Source organism: Lepidochelys olivacea (assembly GCF_965140295.1).
Source record: "Lepidochelys olivacea isolate rLepOli2 genome assembly, chromosome: 4".
Taxonomy (NCBI): domain Eukaryota; kingdom Metazoa; phylum Chordata; order Testudines; family Cheloniidae; genus Lepidochelys; species Lepidochelys olivacea.
The window spans coordinates 146789595-146806921 of record NC_140414.1 but is presented as its reverse complement, the minus strand read 5'-3'; the positions used below and the strand labels follow the sequence as shown (position 1 = coordinate 146806921).

The following is a 17327-nucleotide window of genomic DNA, read 5'->3' as shown; positions in this document are numbered from 1 at the left end:
CCCTATGCACGATGCTGTTGGAAGTGACCTGTGATTTGGGGCACGTCCATTTTTGGATGCCCAACTCAGGCCTGATTTTTCCAAACTGGGCAGGCAGGAACTGACTTGCTTAAAATTCAGAGCAAAGTCTGGGGGAAGGGCATGTCCTTTCTGTCACCGTGGCCAGATGTTATTGGAGGATGGGAGGGTGGGGAGAACAGGAGCAGGTTGTCCCTCCTCCACTCGTCCCCCGGCCCGTTTGCACACCCAGTTGGAAGTGTGATTTGGTTCAGGAATGAGGGCTGCAGAGAGATATGGAGCCAGCTGCCTCCCTCTCACCTGTCTGTTGAAATCCTCTTCATTCTCCATCCACATGTACTCTGCGAAAGGGTTGTTCTCCTTCTCATCGTGCCCGTTTACAACCTGCTCGTCTTTGGATTTCGTGTTGGATGTCGTCGTATTGGCAACGTTGGAACCATTCATCATTACTGGTTCTGTGGGGAGGGGAAAACAGGGAGCATCAGAAGGAGGGAAGCGACAGACCACGAATAGAATCGTAGAATATCAGGGTTGGAAGGGACCTCAGGAGGTCATCTAGTCCAACCCCCTGCTCAAAGAAGGACCAATCCCCAACTAAATCATCCCAGCCAGGGATTTGTCAAGCCTGACCTTTAAAACCTTTAAGGAAGGAGATTCCACCAGCTCCCTAGGTAACCCATTCCAGGGCTTGACCACCATCCTAGTGAAAAAGTTTTTCCTAATATCCAACCTAAACCTCCCCCACTGCAACTTGAAACCATTGCTCCTCGTTCTGCCACCTGCCACCACCGAGAACAGTCTAGATCCATCCTCTTTGGAACCCCCTTTCAGGGAGTTCAGGACTTCCACACCATCGCATGACTCAACCCCAGAGCAAGAAAGGAGGTACGTGTGCCGTGCTTGGGTCTCGCCCCACCAGGCGGAAAACCTGCCCAGCATATTGAGGATGATCTGTGTTGTCCGATCTCACAAGATGAGAGCTTCCAAGGTGTACAGCACCTGTCACTTGTCTCATTACTCCAGCACGCACTGCTCTCCTGGGGGATGGATGTGCAGTGCCCAGGAGATCCTTAGGGATCTATCAGCATTTACACTCAGTTAATTGAGGCTTCATCTTTCGGTCAAAGTACCTCATGTGGCAGCAGCACATGCTGCCCGCAGGGGAAGTTCTGCTAGCCCGGTAACCGCCCCTCCCCGAGCAGCGGCAGCGATGCTGACCAAAGCTCTCGTCTGCACAGCTACGTGTATGCTGGGGGTTTGCCAGCTTAGCGTGTCACCGGGGAGTGTGGTTTTACACACCTGACCGACATAGCTCCACTGACAACTTTGTAGCGTAGCCCTGACTTTAGTGACTCGCCTAGGGCCACACAGAGTCAGCAACAGGGCTTGGAACAGAAGCCAGCTCTCAGATTCCCAGCCCTGGGCTTTCCCACCCCATCCTCTTTAGCCGACTTAGAAAGTAAAAACTAAATATGCTCTTTGAACATTTAAACGCAGGAACGCTCAGGAGTTCAGGTTTCAAATTCTCTTCATGTTAACTCCTCCACGTTGCCCCACATCTGATCCCTACTTAACCAGTTCACCATGCAGGAGGTACAACAGACGCAGGCTAACATCGCATGGCGAACCTTAAGGGGGCAAACACACCAAACTTAACCTTCTTGCCTTTACTACTGAAATGGATTCCATGGGGCAGTCCTGGCCTCTCCCCTGACTGGAAAGGGGAGGTTACATGACTGAATAGGTGAGTTCATTTCTAACGTCCAGGATGGTTGCAAACCGGCTCATTTACAGGCCCATCCCTAGAATCAATATCGCCAGCCCACACACTTAACAAAAAAACCCACCAACAGCAAAAACCAGGACTCAGGCCTGCAGAAATTCTGAGAGTAACTTAGAAGTCATGAGACTTTTTAAAATAGGTGGTTTTCTTCCCCTCAACGTTCTGGTTTCTCAGCCTGTCAGGATGCACCTGGGTTAGGTTTTTAAGCCGTCTCCTATAACCAGTGATGAGCTGCCAAAATCTTAACAACGGGTTCCCTCCTCACCCCACGAGGGGGTTGTTGCCCACCCCCGCCCCCTGGGACTCCTGCCCCATCCAACTCCCCCGCGTTCCTTGATGCCCTCCCTCCCAGGACCCCTGCCCCATCCACCCCCCTCCCCTGTCCCCTGACTGCCCCCAGAACTGGGCAGGACAGTCTCATAGGCCACCATAGTGGGTGCCCACCACACCCCTAAGAGCCAGAGGCACCTGCCAGGGGGCGAGGTGGGGAGTCCTGGCGGTGCTTACCTAGGGCAGCTTCCAGGAAGCATTCGGCAGGTCCCTCTGGCTCCTAGGGGTGGGGGAGTGTAGCTGGGGGGGAACAGGAGGAACGGCCGCTCACCCACTGATCACATCAGAAGTGGTGCCTTAGGTGCTGACTCCCTGGGTGCTCCGGGGCTGGAGCACCCACGGGGAAAACTGGTGGGGTGCAGAGCACCCACCGGCAGCTCCCCACCCCGCGCCCGGCCCCAGCTCACCTCCGCTCCGCCTCCTCCCCTGAACGCGCCGCCCCGCTCTGCTTCTCCGCCTCCCACAAATCAGCTGTTCACGCGGGAAGCCGGGGAGGGCTGAGAAGTAGGCAGCGGCTTCCTGCTCAGGCCGAGGGTGGCAGAGGTGAGCTGGGGCGGGGAGCGGTTCCTCTGCGCCCCCCCCCACATCCCCCCGGGTTACCTGCTGCGGCGCGGGCGGCCCTCCTCGCGCCACCCCGCCCCAGCTCACCTCCGCTCTGCCTCCCTGGGCCTGAGTGGGAAGCTGCCGCCTGCTTCTCAGCCTGCTCCAGCTTCCCGCACGAACAGCTGATTCGTGGGAAGCCGGGGGGGGGGGGGGGGGGGGGCACGGAGAAGCAAAGCGGGGCGGTGCATTCAGGGGAGGAGGTGGAGGCGAAGTGGAGGTGAGCTGGGGCGGGGAGCTGCCGGTGGGTGCTCTGCACCCACCAAATTTTCCCCTTGGGTGCTCCAGGGCTGGACCACCCCTGGAGTCGGTGCCTAAGGCGCCACTTTTGGCCGGTTAAATTTAGAAGCCCCTTTAGAACCGGTTCTCCCTCGCAGAACAACTGGTTCTAAAAAGGCTTCTAAATTTAACAACTGGTTCTAGCGAACCCGTGCAAACCGGCTCCAGCCACCACTGCCTAGAACCATGAGAGCTAGAAACTTTTTACACAAAAGCTGAGACACACATTCCCATGACTTCAGAAGCTGGAGCTTTAATAACTACAAATATCATGAGACACACTAAAATTGCATGAGGCGAAACACATCTATCTCAATTCCTACTGTGAATGGAGGGGAAAACCATGGGAAGAGAGGAATGCGAGATGTAGCAGGCTATATAATGTAAAATACTATTAAAAAATCAAACCCCACAAATTAGTTACAATGTGTCTGTGGATGTTTAGTCTTCCCTGGGGTTTTGGGTAGCTCCAACTCTGACAGATGCCATCTTGCAAGGCAGAGGAAAAGTGGGATGAGTCTTATTTGACTCAGCCCCATGCACTTTTCTGGCCACATCCAAAACAGGTCTCATTCCATAGCACCCTGTCCCCGCCCACAACCATGCTGAAATGTTCTCTCCTCTTAGAATCTGGATCACAGCTGGCTTCAGATCTGGACTCTGGGCAGCAGACTGACACAGTCTTCCTCCCCACCCCACGCTTCCCACAGCAGCTGGAATTCTGCAATACTCATTTAGCACATGTACTATGGGGGAGGAGGAGAAGCAGCCACATTTCCTGTAGGAGAACAAGGCCTGAAATACTTACCCATCATCATTTATTTGCCAGAGAACTAGACCCACTAGACAGAGGTGGATCCAAAGCATAAGGCTGTGTGGGGGCTGAGAAGCCCAGCTCCCCTGCTGCTGGGATTTCTACCCTAGATCCTGACTGGTTATTCCATCAGCCTCTGGCTTGTAGAGGACTCTGATGTGAAGCTCCACACCCACGTTTTAGCTTCAGGAAATAAGGATCTTTCCTCTTTCACCTCCCTCTACCACAGCCGCCTGGTATGTGGGGGAGAGGCCAACCCCTCCTCCACGAATACCTCTGCTGCTGTTCCAGTTGTCCCCAAGCAGTAGCAGGAATCAGCTTGTCCGGCTGCTGTCTACAGGGTTCTCGACAGTAGCGGAAACTGACCAGAATCTTAATGTTGCATCTGTAGGGCAGAATAGCAGGAGCAGGGGCCCTGGAACTGTCTGTCTGCAGACTCTGGAAGACCGCACCAGGTCCCATTTGGAAGGTTTAGCACAACCAGAAAAGCTGAAGACGTTTTTGTTTTTAAAATGACTGGTTAAATGCTGCAAAAGTTAATAGGGTGGGGTCCTCTTCCTTGCTAGGGCAAGCTTCCCAACCAGGCATCACTCAAAGCCTGGGGGGGAAGGTGGTGGAGAAGGCAGGAAAAGAGTTGTGGAGCAGAGGGTCGAGGGGAAGATTACAGAGGCAGGGTGGGGGCAAGAGGATGCTGAAGTTTTAGAACACAATAGAGTTTTTCCTCCCCTTTAAGAAATCCAATCCAGTCTCCCCTTATTTCTCTGCTCCGCTGAGAAAACAAGATGTTTACACAGGCAAAGCCAACCCCTCATGCAGGGTTAAAGAACTGGCAGGGATTACCGTTCCTTAACACTATCCAGAGTAAACCCTTCTATGCAAACACAGGGATGTGGCAGGGACACTGATCTTAGCACCAGGTGTGAGCCAGGAGGAGCTGTACCAGTAACTGCAGAGATTGGGGCAGTTAAAGTGGCAGCACAAAAATCAAGTGCCCCAAAAATAAAAACAAACAACAAAAGGCAGCTTCTGCCATCCACCCACACCTGACAGCGTTGATCAGCTGTGCTAGGTGTAATCCCAGGCCTGTTCCCTCAGTGCAGCTAGACCCACGCCGAGCAGAGCTTTGCAGCAGTTTCCCAGCGGCAAAAGGATTCCTCCATCGCTTTGCCAGGCACTTGAGAACCAAATGTGAGCTCCCCACCACGTGACAGGGCCCGCTATCTGCATCATCACTCCCTCCAGCAATGGGGAAAGGAGTGCTACCCTGCTGAGCAACACCACCAGTAGGCAGGAAGAAACAACTGTCTACAAAGAAATCGAGGGAAAACACTGAGCCCTGATGAGGTACACCGTGGAAGGGACACACACCAGGCCAGGAGCTCAGAGGCTCAGCAAAGGCCGGGAACTTTGAATTGGAGAAAAGCAAGATGTAGCCAGAGAGACAACTAGGGCTGGATTAATCTTTTGTGGGCCCCACGCACCGTGCTTCGCCTGTGCTCCACCCTGAGGCCCTGCCCCCACTTTCACTCCACCCAATACTCTACCCTGAGCCCCTGCCCGTGCTCAACCTCATTTCCCCAAGGGTGGAGGGAAGGGCGGAGAGGAGTGAGCGGGACCTCAGGGGGAAGAGACCGAGTAGGGGTGGGGCCGAGCGGGGCCATGGTCCAGGTGCCGGGGCCTCTTCTGAGTTTGGGCCTGGACCCATGATGTCATTTTAAACCTGATACCGGAGACAGCTAGTTACTGAGTTATGGGGTCATGCCCCACAGCACACCCCGGCTGTCTCCCTTTCTCACATACCTTGACGGCTGTGCTTCTCTTTTCCTTCCCACCATGCCGGAGTCACTCAAGAGGGCATCTCAACACCAGGCTACAGATGCAGACCATACAGGCCAGATGGAAGAAGGCAGCTGTTTGTTTGTAAAGGTGACCTGCAGCAGGAGGCAGAAAGTGAGCCTATACCCTTCTTCATGACCTGCTTGGTCATTCCACTTTGGAAATCCAGGTCCCTAGCTAGGGACATTCTGTGATGATTGCCAGGATCCTGTTTCACTAGTTCTCTAAGCACTGAATGCCATGAGATAAAGTCCTCCCAGCCAATGGCTCATTTTCCTAGCTCGTCGCTTTGACCACGTCACCTCTCTCTTCACAGTCCTCCACTGGCTCCCCCTGCTTGAGCACAAACAAACAAACTGCTGGTCTTCACTTTCAAGGCCCTTCACAGCCAGTCCCCACCCTACCTATCTCATTTGCTACCAAGCTGTTGATCCTCACTCACAATCAGCCCACAATAGCAGTCTCCAGCACCCATTTGTCAAATTTTCACACACCCTCATGCTTTCTCCAAGACTGCCCCTCATGCGGGAAGGAGCTCCCCATGAACATCTGCAAAACTAATGTATCGTCCTCCTTCAAACTGTCCTCTGCCACGATGCTTGCACAAAACTGACAATGGTTAAACTGCTGCCGTGCTGGACCACCACCACCTGACCATGCTGATCATTGTTTCCTTCTGCTCATGTCTGTCTCCCATCTCTTGTCTTATGTTGAAACTAAGTCCCCTGGGGCAGGGGCTCGGTTTTATTTTGTTTCGTTTCTAACCAAGAAGTACTGTAGCTAAGCATCACCACGTTACAGCTGGGACGACGAGATAGACTGGCCAAGGCCACACGGAAAGTCAGTGGCGGAGTTAGGGTTGCAGCTAAAACAAGACAGCAGCCACCACACTACACTCAGACTCCCATCCTTGCTGTTATTAGATTTTGCGGAGAAACTCAGTGCAGACACACTTAACCATAGAGAAGTGCACTGTTCACGTGCCAACAGAGCTCAGGGTAAGCTCTTTAGGCATGCAGTAGTTCTCCAAAACGGGCCAGATTTTTGGAGCTTAAACGTGCCCACCCTCTGCACACCAACATCATAGATCATTTGAAAACTTATACTATGCGTATTTAGATGAGGTCTGACATGGAGCTGTCAAATGTCGCCATCAGCCTGCAGGCAAGACAAAATAATGGTACCCAAAAGGAGAGCCATTTTTTGCACAGTTCCAGAAACAAGACAACATGACTACAGTGGTTCATTTCAACAACTTACTGCCGTGGGTTACTGGTCAACGCAACCAAACGATAATGTATGAAAAGACTGTTATTGGTTTTGCGTGGACAAGTTCCGCCCCCGCCCCAAAACAATGGGGCTGTTTAGCCTGTGGCAAAAATGGCGACTATCAACATTTTGCAATATCCTAACACGAAGTGTTTTCATGTCGCATATTCTTAATTGTCAGATATCTCACAAATCATTTTCTATATTTTCAGTTGAAGTTCACTGACCAGATGAATCTCACACTGAAGGCTGTGCACTAGCCACAGTAGATGCCGTACCTACAGATTGTACTGCATAGCAGGTATATGTAAAGTATGGGAATTCTTAACGTGATGCTTCTCCATTGGTAAACTTTTGTATGTACATTGTAGCATCCAGTCTGCCTGGTAGAAGGTTTTAATTTGCAATCACCTACATGTGCTGTACTAGCCTTTGAATTAAAAAGTTAATTTCTAGAATATGTCAGACACACTTATGCACAGGTCAGTATTAGCGTTAGACATGACCATACACAGCTTCATGTTATGAATATGCAAACGCTATGACCTAACAAGAAGCAAGGAGGACAAAGGCAACAAACAAGTCCTTGTCTCTACATTGAAGAAGATGAAGATCATGTTACAGCTCTCACCGACCATATCATTGATAAGACAAACCCATTTGGCCCTGAATCACATCCAGAGGTGCTTACCAACATATCTACTAGTCTGCATGTAACATCAGATGTATCAAGTCTCCACAGACAACAGCAGATGTTGGTGAAGAACAAATGGAGAGATCTGAGAGACGTGCATTTGATTCTGATAAGTCATCTAGCTTCAGCTCCATCAAGAAATCTGGCATCTAGACATTTGCTGACGTGGCCAGACCATCACATTTAAGTCTGAAAAGGGAAGGACAATCACAGCAGCTGTCGGTCCAGAAATTGTTTTTTCTGCACAGCCCTGTTCTTTGCAAAATGCCTAGATGATGTTTCAATGGGAACTGGGCTTAGTCACCCAGTAAAATTGGTGTATCGTCCCTCTTGCTTGCTGATGGAACTATGAGAAGACCAGACAAAGCTGAATTAGACATCAGCTGGAAGCTCAAGTGAAGGAATCCTGGAGCTAAGAGCATGCCACAAAGAAACCACAGTGTACACCAGAGCTGCCCTGGCTGTCTCACAGGATGGCTGGAGACTAATGCCACGCATTCGATGATTTGGCTGCTGGGTACTTGAGGCAGGCCTGAAAAGGGTATGACAAAGCTAATTCTGTAATCCAAGTCTGACAGACAGGACAACAGTACCCTCTGAAAGCTGCAGAAAGACAGTGCCAGATAGGATCTAGGGTTGGATGCAGGAAACACCAGGTGGCTGATGGACACCCTGTGCCTCCATGAGAAAAGTTTCCAAAACTGAGGTCCAACAAGTAGTCCTTCTGAGATATATGGTTCAAAATCCACCTGAGCATGTAGGAGCACACCCACCACAAACACTCCTCCTAGCCGGATGCTTTCCAACGGCGTAGCACATCCATCACCAGTGGCGGTGTTGTAGAAGCCCAAGACCTGTACAGTATCAAGCACACAAGGATACTTCCTCGCACTGTACGTGCCACTACGGCTTTTGGCTCCTTGGAGTCAAAGGAAGCATAGTAATTAAGTCACGTGGCACAGATGTTTTGGTCCTGGCTGTTCACTAGCTTCCAAAACTGGAACACACAGACACCGTGTGGATTGAAACAAGAACTATTACCAGCACAGCTGACAAGCATCACTCATACCTGTGCCGGCAACTGGGGACGCACCTCACTCCCGACTTCTGCAGTGAATCTCCTCCTGCTGTACACATGTGAACAGGAGGTGACTGTGTCATCCCTACTGGGTGTGCGTAGCAAGGCGACCAAATCAGTGGGGCCTGCCACTCGCCTGCTGTCAGCGTCATACACTTCCGCTTGTGCGCCGCCAGCCCCCAGCCAACTTCTCCTGGAGCACTTGGAATGTTGCACGGCCCAACAGCTGGATCGAACATGTCCCCTTCGGACGCTAGCCAGGCCCAGCCCTTGGGCCTTGGCCACAGCAGTTTTCTGCACAGGGGGAGTGAGAGATGCTGTGAGCTAGCATGGTGCTGGATACCAGCCAGGCTGTTCTGACTGCACAGGATTTCACTGAGCTAGAGCCAAGGCCCCGAAAGCCAGGAAAGCACTAAGGAAGGGTCACTGGCTGACACAGGCCTTTGCCGTTAGATCTGCAGGCAGGCTGCTGCTCACACAAGCAGCAGGAACTGTACAGAACATGAGTGGACTGCATCCTTCAGCAAGCTTATTGCTAACATGTACCACAGTGATGGGCGTCAAAAAAATACCTGCACAGATAGCCAGAAGGGAAAGAGTTATGTGCAGGAGTCAGAGCCACTGGTCCTGCACCGACTGTTTTAGCTTTGCAGGTCACCTTTCACCACGCTATCCACTGACTTCATTGTAACACAGCTGTGTCAGTTAGCGGGGTACAACTCAAAATTGGCCTGTATGTATCTCTCAGAGCAGGGAACTGGGAAGCAGGGGTGAAACCCTGGTTTCACTGAGGTCAGTGGCAAAACTCCCATTGGCTTCATCGGGGCCAAGATTTCACCTCAGGACTCCAAGGTTCTTTCCCAATGCTAGCTACACAACAAAAGGCAAAGTCACTTAGCTGCCCATGGTCTCTCTCCTGGAAGAAGAAAGTAAGAATTCTGACTTACGTCTGCAACGTTACAACCACTAGTTAACATTTGTCTGACAGCTTGTGATTCTCAATATCCACGGAATTTACCTCAGAGTTCACTTTTAGGCCATCCTTCATAGTACAATTCTCCAGCATGTAAGATTTTAATTTAAGAAAACACATTTCTAGGCCTCACATGGTTCCAGGGACATCTCTGAAAACAAGAGCAAATATAAAATGATGCAGTCCTGCCTGCCTGAATCTGCAGACAGTCTGAAACAATGGCTCTAAGAGGGGTGAATCACCCCATTCATCTCAACAGGATGTTAATCCTGAAATCTAAAGATGGCACTTAAATGTTAACATTCTGATTCTTTCGCAACAGATCTTTTTCGTCAAACACTTCCCCCGCATGCAGCGAGTGTGCTTATGACACAATCCCAAACTTCTTTCCCCTATATGCTGAAAGCCCAGTTGTGCCCTGTGTAGATAAAAAGTCCACCAGCTTCCCACCCTCTTGACAATCGCTACAACGCAGTGACACTTGGTCAGTACAAAAGCGAGCACTGTCTTAAAAAATGTAGGATCAGCACAAAATCAAACTAAACACAGGGACGACAGTACAGAATGGATTATTTATTTTCATTCCGAATTCTTAAAAAAAAACACACACACACACACACACAAAAACCCCTCCATTTACTCTAAATGAGCATGTCTCAAAATTGCCATTCTGCAGTGTATGGAAGAGTCCAGCAATCCTGCGGCAGAATAAAGGTCCTGTTCACAGCTGCATTTGCCCTGCGGCGCCCTGCACAAAGGTCTCTTTGCATCTTCACAGTATTTTACTATAAAAATCTATCCGGCCACATACTGGTCTGAAGTCACACTGGTGTAAATCTGGAGCAACTTCATTTAACCATTACTCCATATGCATTCTGGCATAACCCAGGCCAGAATCTGGCCCAATGGTTTCATAACACCCCCCATCAGACTTAAGATGCAATCACACATCAGGCAGCTTTGCTCACATTGTTCACCAAGTATAGCCACTCGTACTGCAGCGTTTCAGAGCTCTACCTCACAGTCCTCTTGCTGTCCTTATCACATGGCACTCCAGCTCCAGGTTTCAGCCAGAAGGCGCCTCAGAGCTCGAATGCCAGAGCTTTTTAATGCTCATCAACAGTTTGATCTTCTGGCATCCGCGTCCCCTCAAAACCCAGATTTCCAGCTCCAGCCAACTCTTGCCATTTCAGCAGCTCTGCTTCTTGCAAGGGGCTTGCCTATGGTCACACCAAGGTGGATTCTTTTCCTTGGGGTTTCAATGCCAGGTCATGCTTGCTCAAGCTGCTTCCCAGTGAGCACAGCTGAATTCAGCCAGGTTGCACAGTATGGTCTGACTTGATTTCAGAGAGAGCCCAGCACACCAAGAAGGTCCATCTGAAGACAGCAAAGCTCCTGCCTGCTTCATGCTTCTAGAAGAGGTCTCCTTCATGCCAACGCTGATATAAAACGGAACCCAGATTGGGGCCTAGCACTCTTCAGTGAGATCTGCATTCAGCCCTGCATGGCAGGTATGTCTCACACTCAGTTCTGAGAGAGAGAAGAAAGCACCATTAGGGTCCATCAGAGCACAGCATTTAGTGGCTTCATGCAGCACTTTGCTGATATAAGAAAAACGAGAGCAATCTTCTGGAAAGGAAAGCAGGCAGCCCCTTCTCCACAACACCAAGTCTGTGAGACTTGTTCCACGCAAAGCTCTAATACTATTGGCCTGGTGATGCCATGGGCTGAGTCCAACATCTGTGCCTTCCCCTACCCAGGCTGCTTGGGACTCTTGCCCAACCCCTCACCCCATCCCTGGCAGTTCTGAAGAGCTCACCACTGTCGTCTGAGGTGCTAATAATGCTTTGCACTTGGAAAGCACTTATCACCCAAGGATCTCAAAGCCCTTTGCAAAATATTAGGGCCGAATCCTGGTCTCACTGAAGACAGCAGGATTTTTACAAGTTAGCATTATTCCCGTTTTACAGATGGAGGAATGGAGACAAGGAGAGACTAAGGGTACATCTGCACTGCTATTCAATATCCACGGCTGGCCTGTGCCAGATGACTTTTGCTAAGGGGCTGTTTAACTGCGGTGTAGACGTCCGGGTTTGAGCTGCAGCCTGCGCTCTGGGACCCTCCCACCTTAAGAACATTTACTCCACAATTAAACAGTCCCTTTGCCCAAGCCCGGCCAGCAGGGTCTTAATTGCAGTGTAGACATACTCAGCATGTCTGTGGCACAGCCGGGAATAGAAGCCAGCTGTCCCAGCAGGCCCCAGTGCTGTGCTGTCCTGTCCTGTCACCCCAAGGCCATCCCATCAGAAGGGCACTCAGAATATGCCCCACATCCGATTCAGGATGGACAGAAGTTAACTTAAGGGTCTGCGAGAGGACTTTGTCCCATACAAAAGCCCAGTGACAGTGTGACGGAGGCTAGCTCGCACCCATCGTCTGGGTAGCCGCATACCACCTGTTCCTCCTCCGAGGAAAAAAGTCGTATGGGGCAAGAAAAAGAAGAGATGATGGGAGGAATGGAGTGCTAACACTTTCTACCTTTCAGTCCAACGGCTGCAGGTTTCTTGATGCAGGTGTGTTCTTCTTGCTCCTCCTCCATCCCTTCATCCTTCCCTGGATTCCGATTGTCTTGCTAGGCAAGATTTCCAAAGCAATTCTTCTCCTCCTCTTCCACCCCTGCATGGCCTGAGTACTATTGCTTCAACAGACTGCGCCAGGAGCCTGCAGAGCTGCTTCTCTGCGGGATTTGCCCCGCCGCCAACCTGGATCGCTTCCCAGGTCAGCGTTTCACTCTCAATGATCCACAGCCCAACCCTCTCCCCCTCCTCCACTTCACTGAGTCCCAAGCACCAACCGCTGCAGGTTCTGTTCTAGACAGGGGCAGGTTTCGAGCATTTGTTCAGCTTTGGAGAAGCACTTCCAAGATTTATGTATCTATTTTTAGTCTCCACGCTACGCCAGGTTAAATGTGAGCTCTGCCCCATGTGTTATTTATCTGACAGTCCAGAGCAGAACTGCAACCGCTGGGTCTGTTGAAACTCTGCCACTGCGTTCTCACCTCCTGACGGCATTGCAAAGACATTGCATGGCAATCTCTCTGGTTTAAGCAGCGACTGTCACAGATCCTAGCGAGCACCCTTTTCTCACTAGGAGGGGGAATCCATGCCTGGATTCCCAGGAGTGTTTCAAGCTCCTGGAGCCTGAATGGAGTCCAGCCACTGCCCCGATCTTGGTCCCTAGGTGCTCTCTCAGACCACAGACCTATCTGACAACCCTCAGTGTTGGAACCTGCTGTCCAGCCACCTAGGCCCCCTGGGTGCAACGCTGACCCTTCAGACCCTCTCCCCTGATTCTAAATGCACCCCTCTCCCAGAACTCCACTCAATAGATGTGAAGCTTCTGGCTTACAGCTGAACTCTCGCTCAGAAATGCCCTAGCTGAGAAGCAGTCAGCACACACATGCTTTGACACTCTTCCAACTTCATGCTCTTTTATATTTAATCATGTAAAGGCCTGTAGAGTACAGATCACACAAAACCAGGGAACAGCCTAATCGCAATATCCCCCACTAGGTCACCCTTCCCTTGGGGGATCATCTGTGGTCCATCAGGAGGGTTCTCCGCCTACTGGCCTACAGTGCCCCTGCCACCGCCTCCCTCATCTTAATCTGATTCCGTTTATAGACGCTTCTGGGGACACCTGCCTCTAGGTGAGCAGCTGCAACATCCTTCATGCCCACGGGGAGACGAAGCACAATGACCCACACGGTACAAGGAGAGCTGTCAGTTTCCATGATCAAACCAGTTCCATTTCACAGAGCCTGAAAGGCAGGGTGCAAAAGGCATGGGACACTGCATGCTCCAAACAAGTGGAAGGGAGTCTAGGGAAAAGCAACAAAAAGGATCAGGAGGGACTGATCTGTGAGCAAAGCCTGCCTGCTAAACACCTACAAGGATTGGGTGCAACAAGTGTCCACAATGCTACTAATGACATTCGAGAAGATGTCAAACCAAACAAGGAACAGACTTGAGAAGCTGCTGTGTTTGCATACTGATGGGCCAAGGTGTCAGCGTTTTGGCATGGAAAGACCCAAGACATTCCTCATCTGATTCATGACACTGCACACAATCTTGAGACAGCACTTTGAGAGGCCATGCGGACTACCTATGTGAAAACCCAACTGTAAGGACGCCCTGGTTGAGTCTGCGGGATTTGAACTCAGGACCTTTGGATCTAAGAGCACAAGTCTCTATTGCCTGAGCTATCTGCCACTCGCCTACTGTCAGCATTATGCAGGTCTGCTCGTGCACCAACGCCAGCGCCCAGCCAACCTGTCCTGGAGCACTTTGAACATTGCACGACCCAACAGCTAGCCTGAAGGATCTAAAAGAAGCAGGTCCATCAGCTCAGAGGCAGTCGCTGACTCAAACCTTTGTAAGCGGTCTCGCCGCTAGAGGGCGACCGAGCCATGAACAGCGGGTTACACAATGAACAATGCTGATACAAGTATCATTGGCTTCAGCTGCTGCTGTAGCTTTGGCAAGTGATAACATCTAAGGTTCAGCTTATCTGGGTACTTTAGCCAGCCGGGAGCTGTAACGTGAATGTGAGAAGACACTGTGTTGATTGGTGTCTCTGGAAAATGCTGCTGCAGATGTCAGCAGAAGCTACAGGTTAATTAAAGAGCACAAAAGTGTACATTTTATGGAAACAATTATTGGCTTGATGGGAGACACAACAGTGGTGTCAGATGTTTTAAAAAGAGACGAAAGTTGCCAAACAGAGCTCTGCTGTGTACTGAGAGGCACGTATGTGTTTAGGACTTACTCACCAGCCAGATCCCCACCTACACGCCATCGGTAATTGGTACAACGAAGAAAGCTTTAAAGAGGTTTAAACCGGTCTGGGAAAGACGGAGGGAGAAAAGGAACTGGAAAAACTGCCTGGAAGACATTTCAGAGCCCTGCACCAGACACCGCAGCCATTCAGTGTCTGACTTACGCCGGCTTCACAGGTCCAAAAAACACAAACGGGGGGTGGGGAGGGGGTGTGTGTGTGTGTGTGTGTAAGACTGTAAATCACTTCTGTCGCAGTTGTCCCAACCATGATCAGGGCCCCATTGTGCTAGGTGCTATATAGACATGGAGGGACACTGTCCTTGCTTTGGAGATTTTACAACCTCAACAGACAGCAGGAGAATTAAGAATTATTACTCCTGTTTACAGATGGGAAAACTGAGGCACAGGGTAGATTAAGTGACTTGTTGAAGGTCAGACAGGGAGTCTCTAGCAGCGCAGGTCCCAAGTCCCCCTAGTCCCAGTCCAGCACCTCAACCAGAAGGCCACCCTTTATCAAAATACTGTGGGGGTCAGGGGATCCTTTACATGCAAACATAGGAAAATCCCAAAAGGTAAAGATACACTTCAAGAAACTAAACACAGATGTTGTATGAAGATGCTGCAGTCTCCTTCCTCTGAAGTATTAGCAATGGCCACAGGACACCAACTGGGGTAGGCCAGTGCTCTCAGGTGGCACCGAACTCTCTCTGTCCCTCCTGAGGGCTTGGCTGGTTCCTGCTCACATGCGCAGATACTGATCAGTATCTGTGGGGCTGGGAAGGAATCCTCACCAGGGCAGATTGGCAGGGATCTCGGGAATATTCCACCTTCTCCTGCAGTGTGGCGTGCAGATCACTTGCTGGGATTATCTGGGTATCCGCCACTGCAGGGGCCTTGATGCCCCTTGGTCCATCCAATTCTCTGTCTGTAGCACAGAACGGTGGAGTCTCCTGGGGGCTGTAATTCTTTGGTCTAATTCCTGTTGTTGAGTTAGTCTGAAGGTGGCGTGGGTGCCCTGTGCCATACAGGAGGTCAGACTACATGATCTTGTGAGCCTTTCTAGCCCCAAACTCTACGACTCCCAGGTACATGTCTCCATCCAGTCCTACTTGACCACAAAGACTAACCCAGGATCAGGGGAGGACAGCCTCCGGCTGAGCAGTGGGGCGAGGGGGGCAGCGGTACCGCACATAGAGGAAAGAGGGCTTTTCCACTGTCAAGATGATCAGCGTGCAGCCGTATGCATGTTCCATGATTTGAGTGGGGAGAAGAGGCCAGAATGAAAGTGGAAGGAACTGGGGAACAAGCAAAGGGCCAAGAGGCAGGAGAGGCTGAATTCTACCCTGTTACCTTTTGCTTCAGTTTCCTCACCCGTTTCACATGGGTATCATGGGAATCAACTATAGTTAATAGCTCCACAGTGCTTCTAATACTTAAGTCACTGTATAAAAGCCCAGTTAAAGCTATCTGACGGGCTAGCACTGCATTTCCACTGCACTTAGAATCATAAGATAGAATATCAGGGTTGGAAGGGACCTCAGGAGATCATTTAGTCCAACCCCCTGCTCAAAGCAGGACCAAGCCCCAATTTTTGCCCCAGATCCCAAATGGCCCCCTCAAGGATTGAACTCACAACCCTGGGTTTAGCAAGCCAATGCTCAAACCACTGAGCTATCCCTCCCCCCCACTTCCCCAGGCTTGTGTGCTTTCTTGTGTCTTCATTAAAATGCAACCAGGACTTGGCGCACTCTGACTTCCATGCTTGCTTTTTAAAAAATCACAATTGTGTATTAAAGATTCCTGCCCCTGGTTAAGCTGTTTACGATCTTAACCCTACCACCTTCAGCGGCATGCAGAAAAATTTGGGCTTGTGCCATTTTTGATTCTTTGCAACAGATACAAAGACTTGAGCAGTTTTTCTGGGCTGCTCCAGGTGACACTTCATTCCCATTTTGTTAGCCAAGTTGCCTCTTCGCAACTGATTATCACAGAACCATCAAATTCAGCTTAACACAATGTATTCTCTGTGCTCGCCACGGCGCCAGATCATAGCTCTCGTCCCTACAACCCAACAGGTCACGGAGCATTTCCAGCCTTTTCAATTAAGGTGCGAACGCTTACAATACAGCTCCTCCAAGACCCCCAAAAGTCCTCCAGCAAAATAAGGGAAAAGCAGAGCCAGACCTCCTGAGAATTCGAAGGTACAGACAGAAGCCAGAAAAAGCACTTAGAAACAGGCCTTCCGTGTCCATCTTAATTAACAATCAAGTGCAAAGGGCCAATTTCATTGGCCGAGCAAAGCAAGGTCCTACACAACTTGATGGCATCTGTCTCTAAGGGGATAACTTTTGAACACTGCGTCCAATCAATTCCAGGGAAAGCTCTAGGCAACGATGGGCAAAACCCTGTTGAGTCTGGTGAAAAAAAAAAAATCAGAAAAACAGAAGGGGGAAATGAGGGCCACATGGAGCCCCTGGCTCCTGGTCAGCAGAGCTAGCAGCTACAGCCACCTCTGTAATAGGCTACAGATCAAAGAACCAGCCAAGGACAGCCACTAATACCTTCTAGCTAACAGCCCCGATCTCAGCTCTGCCCATCCTCCCAAGAAGTATCTAAAATATTGACCACTCCCCACCAGAATGACTTACCTCTCAGCAAGAAAAAATACTGATGCAGAGCCCCTGACACAGGGAGGGGGGTTGTAGGGAGTGCCTGACAGAATGGGCTGGGAGGGGAACACCGAAGGAGCTTGTCGGGGGAGTGGAAAGACGCTCAGAGCCCCCGGTGGGTGCAACGCGTGAGACCCTCTAGTTCC

At 50.6% G+C, this 17327-nt stretch overlaps 1 protein-coding gene across 3 annotated transcripts in view; it reads right to left on the bottom strand.

Annotated features, from left to right (window-relative positions):
- PAIP2B (poly(A) binding protein interacting protein 2B) overlaps nt 1-17327 on the bottom strand; it is a 43202-nt gene that overhangs the window by 15118 nt on the left and 10757 nt on the right. For 2 of the 3 annotated variants that reach the window (XM_084627627.1, XM_084627629.1), the window contains exon 2: nt 319-473. In XM_084627627.1, the coding sequence (XP_084483753.1) occupies nt 319-465 (147 nt within the window). In that variant the 5' untranslated portion in view covers nt 466-473. Of the gene's footprint in view, nt 1-318; nt 474-5624; nt 5756-17327 lie in introns of all 3 variants that reach the window. The other variant, XM_084627628.1, reaches the window with a different exon arrangement.